The sequence below is a fragment of the Chanos chanos genome, chromosome 12 (genome assembly GCF_902362185.1).
Source record: "Chanos chanos chromosome 12, fChaCha1.1, whole genome shotgun sequence".
NCBI classification, from domain to species: domain Eukaryota; kingdom Metazoa; phylum Chordata; class Actinopteri; order Gonorynchiformes; family Chanidae; genus Chanos; species Chanos chanos.
Genome location: NC_044506.1, coordinates 21,711,003 through 21,717,870, shown reverse-complemented (window position 1 = coordinate 21,717,870; position 6,868 = coordinate 21,711,003). Strand labels below are relative to the sequence as shown.

Below are 6,868 nucleotides of genomic sequence, written 5' to 3'. Positions count from 1 at the left end.
AGAGACCAGCACCTAGGGAGGCTCACTGTTTGACTCTGCCAACATAGTTGGCATGGCCTTCAGCTCAATATCTGTGTGTGTGTGTGTATGTGTCTGTGTGTGTGTCTGTGTGTCTGTGTTTATAGTTACAAATAGGAAACACCTGGTGTTTAGAGCACTCGATTCAACAACTTTTACATGATTGACTCTAGGACCCGACGAGGATCAGTGGTCATTTTTAAGTGTGACCCACTGGAAAATTCAGTTCAGTCAGAGTCAGTCAGCTACATTCACATATGTTCTCTGCCCTGCTGTTTTCTGACAGCCTGAAAATTCCCTCTTTAACAGTGCCTCCCGCACCAGACACTCAGGTCTTTGAGAGGGCACTGCTGTTGCCAGTGGCCCAGGCTTGTAGTAAGTGCTTGGGTTGCTATGTATTGCATTCATTGTTCTAAACATGCCAGATGAATGTGAAAGGAAAGTGTCAAAGTGCTCATCAGGTCATAAAAGATCGTGTTCATGTCCACTCCGCCCTGCTAATCTTACCACTCAGGCATCCAAAGCCCATCCAGGCATTCCCACAGCCCAGGGACGAGAAGGTGAACTCAATCCGTGTGTGAAACGACCAACACGAAAGCTTGTCTCTTTTTATAACCGGGTTAAATAATCTCTAAATAATCTCCCTGGGGTTTTTTTTTGTTTGTTTGTTTTTTTGCCATTTCTATAGATTGTTGTTTTTCTGTCTATTTGCCTTTCTAATTTTTAGTGTGTCCAAGCCTTTAAACACAGGCAGTTTGTTTTGTTTTGTTTTGTTTTGTTTTGTTTTGTTTTGTTTTGTTTTGTTTTGTTTTGTTTTGTTTTGTTTTGTTTTGTTTTGTTTTGTTTTGTTTTGGTTTGGTTTGGTTTGTCATCCCAGAGTGACGTGTATGTACTGTATATTAGTCCTGCATTATTACAGTAATGTCAAACAATCAAAAGGCAGAACAAGCCATTACTCAACAGACACTCATCCTCCATAACACCAACCAAACCCAGAGGAACTCTTTGTACACATCCATCCAGACTTGGATCTGGTTTGACTCTGGCATTGTTTTGCTGATATGTGCTGGCACCAGATCAACTCTAAACAGTGTTTCACAGATTTAGACCGACTCTAAATAACGTTTTATGATTTGGAGTGACTCCAGTAGTGTTGTACTGACTGTAATTTGTTCTAAGCGATGTTTTAGTGATTTGGAGTGACTCCAGTAGTGTTGTATTGACTGTAATTTGTTCTAAGCGATGTTTTAGTGATTTGGAGTGACTCCAGTAGTGTTGTACTGACTGTAATTTGTTCTAAGCGATGTTTTAGTGATTTGGAGTGACTCCAGTAGTGTTGTATTGACTGTAATTTGTTCTAGGTGATGTTTTAGTGATTTGGAGTGACTCCAGTAGTGTTGTATTGACTGTAATTTGTTCTAGGCGATGTTTTAGTGATTTGGAGTGACTCCAGTAGTGTTGTACTGACTGTAATTTGTTCTAAGCGATGTTTTAGTGATTTGGAGTGACTCCAGTAGTGTTATATTGACTGTAATTTGTTCTAGGTGATGTTTTAGTGATTTGGAGTGACTCCAGTAGTGTTGTATTGACTGTAATTTGTTCTAGGTGATGTTTTAGTGATTTGGAGTGACTCCAGTAGTGTTGAACTGATTTGGAATAGATCTGGCAGGATGCCACACATAGTTACTCATGAAGTATTTACTCTAGAGTCCTGTTAACAAGAAACCTAAATAGTGACCGTGTCTGTGAGAGGTCGTGTACGGTTTCTAACGGTCTGTCTGTGTGATTACTCCAGGCTGCCACGAGGTTATTGGACGAGCTATGTCACCTCACTGCCCAATCACTGACCCCACTGGAGACTTCAGATCACTTCCAGGTCATCAAGCTCCTTGGTGAAGGCTCCTACGGCAAAGTCATGTTAGCAGTGCACAAGAAGAGAGGTGAACACACCTCTATATGTATACATCTAATACATCTCTAGATGTGTATAAGCTTAATACACCTCTATATGTATACATCTAATACATCTCTAGATGTGTATAAGCTTAATACACCTCTATATGTATACATCTAATACATCTCTAGATGTGTATAAGCTTAATACACCTCTATATGTATACATCTAATACATCTCTGGATGTGTATCAACTTAATACACCTCTGTGTGTATAAACCTAATACACCTCTCTCTCTTTCTCTTTCTCTTTCTCTTTCTCTTTCTTTCTCTTTCTCTTTCTCTTTCTCTTTCTTTCTCTTTCTCTTTCTCTTTCTCTTTCTCTTTCTCTTTCTTTTTCTCTTTCTCTTTCTCTTTCTCTTTCTCTTTCTCTTTCATTTCATCCTCCATCATTCGTGGCATCATTCTCTCGGTGTCTGTTCCACTTTGTAACTCTACATTTCTGTCTGAAGGTTAAAAGATGTTCGGCTCTGTAATCTGAAGCTTCGCATTGACTCTGATCTCATTTTCTCTCTGTCTCTCTCTCTGACTCTCTCTCACACACACACACACATTCACACACACACACACAGGAACTCCCATGGCCTTGAAGTTTTTTCCCCGAGATTCCACCTCTTTCCTGTCATTTCTCAGGGAGTACAACCTCTCCCTGGCTTTCTGCTCACACCCCTCTCTGACCTCTGCCCTTGGAATCGCCTTCTCCACTCCTTCACACTACGTCTTCGCCCAGCAGCCCAGTCTCTATGGCGACCTGTTTGATTACATTGTGCCTGAGGTTTGTGACGGACAAACCATACTGCAGATGACCTTTAATAGTCTAATTTAGTCTGTAATAGTCTGATTTGGTCCAGTGTCATGTTACTGACACTTTCTGCTGTAGAATGTTATATGGAGAAAGATTATCAGAATCCAGCCTGATCACAAACATGACTAAAAAATGACATGTGTATGTATGACGTGTATTTTTTAGAGAAGTTAGGTTTGGCCTGGGTTCAGTCTGCTTACACGGCTGTGTTAAGGTTGTTTTGTCGCTGTAGGTGGGTCTGGAGGAGAGCTGTGTTCAGAGGGTGACGTCTCAGCTGAGTGGAGCTCTGTCTCACCTCCATTCCCTCGGTTTCGTCCACCGCGATGTCAAACCGGAGAACGTTTTTCTGTGCGACCGCGCGTGCCGCTGGGTTAAGCTGGGCGACTTTGGCATGGTGAAGGCGACGGGAACCCGCGTACCCGCAGTGTGGTACAGTTCAGCCTACTGCACCCCTGAGGCGGAGATAGCCAGGGAGTCAGAGGAGAAAGAGATCATCTGCCCTCCTGTAGATGAGAACGGGAACCAGGGGCCCGGGGAGAAGGTCCAGGAGAAGAAGAGGAAACGGGTGCTGGTGCCGGTGGAGCCCAGCACAGACAGCTGGTCCCTGGGCATTCTCATCTACGCCATGCTGACCGGCACCCTGCCGTGGCATGAGACGGCGTCCCACAACACGGCCTACAGGAGGTACAGAGAGTGGAGCGAACAGGAGGAGGTGGAGGAGAGAGGGGTCAGGGGCCCAGTCACCCGGCAGTTCTCAGCGTTCACCCCACTGGCGTGCTCTCTGTTTCGGACACTGCTGCACCCCCGGCCGGGGCTCCGGGGACTGCCCGATGAGGTGTTAGGATATCTGGGCGGAGCTTGGCTTCTGGCCAATGAGAGAAGTGGGTGATGTAGCAAAAAAAAAAAAATCAGAAATCAGAAGGAGATGTCGGGACGTTGAGGATGGAAGGAACTGGAGAAGAGCACTTGGTCACAGGGTAAACAAGAGGAGAAAAAGGACCTGCCACTCATTCATTTCCACTGAATGTATTATAACTTTTAATGTACTCAGACGTGTGTGTGTTTGTGAATTTATGCTTTATAATCACCGTATGCATCCCTGTACAGTATTAACCATGCGCAAAAAAAAATGTTAAATACTGTTTTATTCATATCATCATCATATTGCTATTTGTATAATATTTCTATTTTTTATGGTCTTTATGATAATTGCCTGCCATAGAGATTTCCTGTGGTGATGAGGCCTGATGAGGTCATGAAGGCCTGAATTTGTATTTACACTGAAGCAGTCTGCACATTTGTACCAGAGAGCTATGAAATACAGAAAGCAGATTAAGTTTGGCTCACCTGTCAATCCAAGCTCCATTCATCCATACTGCTCCACACAAGGCACCTGTTAACCTATATCTATTTCAGATCGACAAAAAATAATTTCTCATTACCCCAGCTGTTATACAAACACACACACACACACACACACACACACACACACACAATATTTATGTCTCTAAGTATGGCAGTATATTTAAAAATAACCCACTATATAATACACACCACTGTCTCTCACTAACCTGATGACAAACAGATATGTATTTACACACACACGCACACACACACACAAGCATAAAAAACACACACACATACACACACACACACACACACAGAATACATACATGCATAACATGAGTCGCAATGTGTACCTCAGTCATATCCGTTACATGGCATCTGTGACATGTTACGAAACAACATCCTAAAATACAACTTTATTCAAAATACGAAACAAAACAAAATGATCTACATGCAACACACCAGTGCGTAAAGTTTTATTGAAAAAACCCTTCTCTCTGGTCACATGGTTCAGGGGATGAACCACGTGTTGAAACGTGAAGCTTACACACACACCGTTTTATTTTCTTTAAATGAGAAGCACTGTACCCTGTGTCACTAACCAGACTCAGAGGAAATTCTGAAAATGTTACATTTACACGTGACACCAATGTATATGAGTCTCAAACCTGTTTGAATTAACTTTCAAAACTGCAGCACCATTTTAGAAATAGAAATAGAATAGAATAGAAATCTCAAAACCTGTGATAGGTTTGGAGTAGGCCAATAGTACAGCTTCTTTACAATAACTACAGTGCTGAATTTAAATGAAACCGGACAAAGAGACAACGTTAAGCGCCAATTTCACTGAACACCACTCAACCCAGTCTTCCTCTGTAAAAAGTCCAACTAGCAAAACTGGGACAATGCAGAAAACATCTGACTTTCAGTTCAGCCCAGGGACCTGCAATTAATAAATCAGAAGAAACCATTAAAAGTCTGGCTGGGAGGAAGAGGGAGACTGACGAAGGGAAAGAGACATAGGAAAGACAGGAGATGAGAAAATGAGAGACAGGTCAGGATGCTGGGCTGGATTAAGAGCTCATTAGGGTTAGACCCTGGACCTCTGGGCCGGGAGACGTTGATTAACCAGCTCGTTAAAGTGGCAGTTGAGACGGCTTGTTACTGCTTTGCCGAGGAGAGAGTGAGATAACTGCGCAGGCTCCTATAAACTATTTCAACCGTCACCGCCGTGTGACCTTTCATCTGATACACCTCCTCAATACATGTGTGTCCAAGAATGCCGGTACTCAATGTGTCTGCATGTGTGTGTGTGTGTGTGTTTCCAAATATACAAGTACTCAGTGTGTTTTCATGTGTGTGTGTGTGTCCAAATATGCCAGCACTCAATTACTCAATGTGTGTGTGTGTGTGTGTGTGTGTGTGTGTGTGTGCATGTGTGTTCAAGAATGCCAGTCCTAAATGTGTGTGTGTGTCTGTTTGTCTGTCTGTCTGTCTGTCTGTCTGTCTGTCTGTCTGTCTGTCTCTTCCTCTGTCTAAGTATGCAAGTGCTCATTGTGTGTGTGTGTGTGTGTGTGTGTGTGTGTATTGGTTACTTTCTGGGGACCTGTAAGTCCCCAGTAAGATAGAATAATCTGACAAAAGTGCCTGGTGGGGACCAAAATGCTGGTCCCCACTAGGAGAACAATGTTTTTCTAAACTATATTGCTGTTATTGATAAAACAAAAAGGGTCAAAACATTTCCTTGGTTAAGTTTAAAGTTAGGGTTAGGGATAAGTTAGTATTCTTTAGTTACAGGATAATGGGAATCAATGGCAAGTCCCCACTAGGATATGAGTACAAGCTTGAGTGTGTGTGTGTGTGTGTGTGTGTCTGTCTGTCTGTCCAAGTATACCAGTACTCAGTGCATCCATGTGTGTGTGTGTGCCTCTTTGGACACCTATTTTCAGTGTGTGTACATGTGTACGTATGTGTCTCTGTGTGGGTGTGCACACATGTGTGTCTATGTACACCAGCATATGTGAGTCCATTTCCCTTAGAGGAGCCACGTAAACGTAAGGGTTATGACTGTTTTCAAGCCACTGAGTATGAAGCTTATAAACAGTTTTTATAGCCTGTTCTCAAAGTCAGAACACATTATTCAACAGCATGTTCTCAAGGGCAGAACACACTCTTCCCTCTCCACATTTATAAGCTCCACGGTGTCCCACTTTTCCATCTGTTTGGTCCTCCCCATCAGGGAGACTTCAATCACAATACTCAGAACACATCGTCAGCAGACGTGTGTTGGAATCCATGTTCTCCAAGTCCTACACATGTTGAGGACTCTGGCACTGGACCAGACCACTGAACTTCAAAACCAAAGCAACCAGATACTTTGAGCAGGAGCAGAACGAATCAGGCCTGTCTCAGCATGCAGGGCCTTGAAACAGCATCAGCCCTCTTCATTTACACCTTATGAGGAAATCATTCTTAAAAAAAGAAAAAAAAAAAGAACAAAAAAAAATTTTCTCAAACATGAATTAAATAAAAATCCAATGGGTAACTGGAAGAGAACACTTAGAGAACAGGTAAACGTTAAGACTGATGAGGTCTGGAATTCATAGGCTCAAGCTGTTGGTCGTTGGTTATCGAAAGACTCACAGAGAGAGAGAGAGAGATGGGGAAAGATGGTTTGACGTTGAAATTCGAAATAGAGGTGAACTTGAGAAGACTTGGATTCTGTGTATCTCATCTCATAGGAT

At 42.7% G+C, this 6,868-nt stretch overlaps 1 protein-coding gene across 1 annotated transcript; it reads left to right on the top strand.

Moving 5' to 3' along the window:
• Window positions 1-443: 443 nt before the first annotated feature.
• Window positions 444-3,666, top strand: LOC115824865 (serine/threonine-protein kinase SBK1). The gene is made up of 4 exons (XM_030788592.1): window positions 444-578; window positions 1,814-1,958; window positions 2,545-2,747; window positions 3,010-3,666. The coding sequence occupies exons 1-4, from the start codon at window positions 444-446 to the stop codon at window positions 3,664-3,666; spliced, it is 1,140 nt and encodes a 379-aa protein (XP_030644452.1).
• Window positions 3,667-6,868: the final 3,202 nt, after the last annotated feature.

Coding starts and splice junctions, on each gene's coding strand:
- LOC115824865 (XM_030788592.1), top strand. CDS start 444: ATGAATGTGAAAGGAAAGTGTCAAAGTGCTCATCAGGTCATAAAAGAT. Junction 1,959..2,544: donor AGCAGTGCACAAGAAGAGAG/GTGAACACACCT, acceptor ACACACACACAG/GAACTCCCATGGCCTTGAAG. Junction 2,748..3,009: donor TTGATTACATTGTGCCTGAG/GTTTGTGACGGA, acceptor TTGTCGCTGTAG/GTGGGTCTGGAGGAGAGCTG.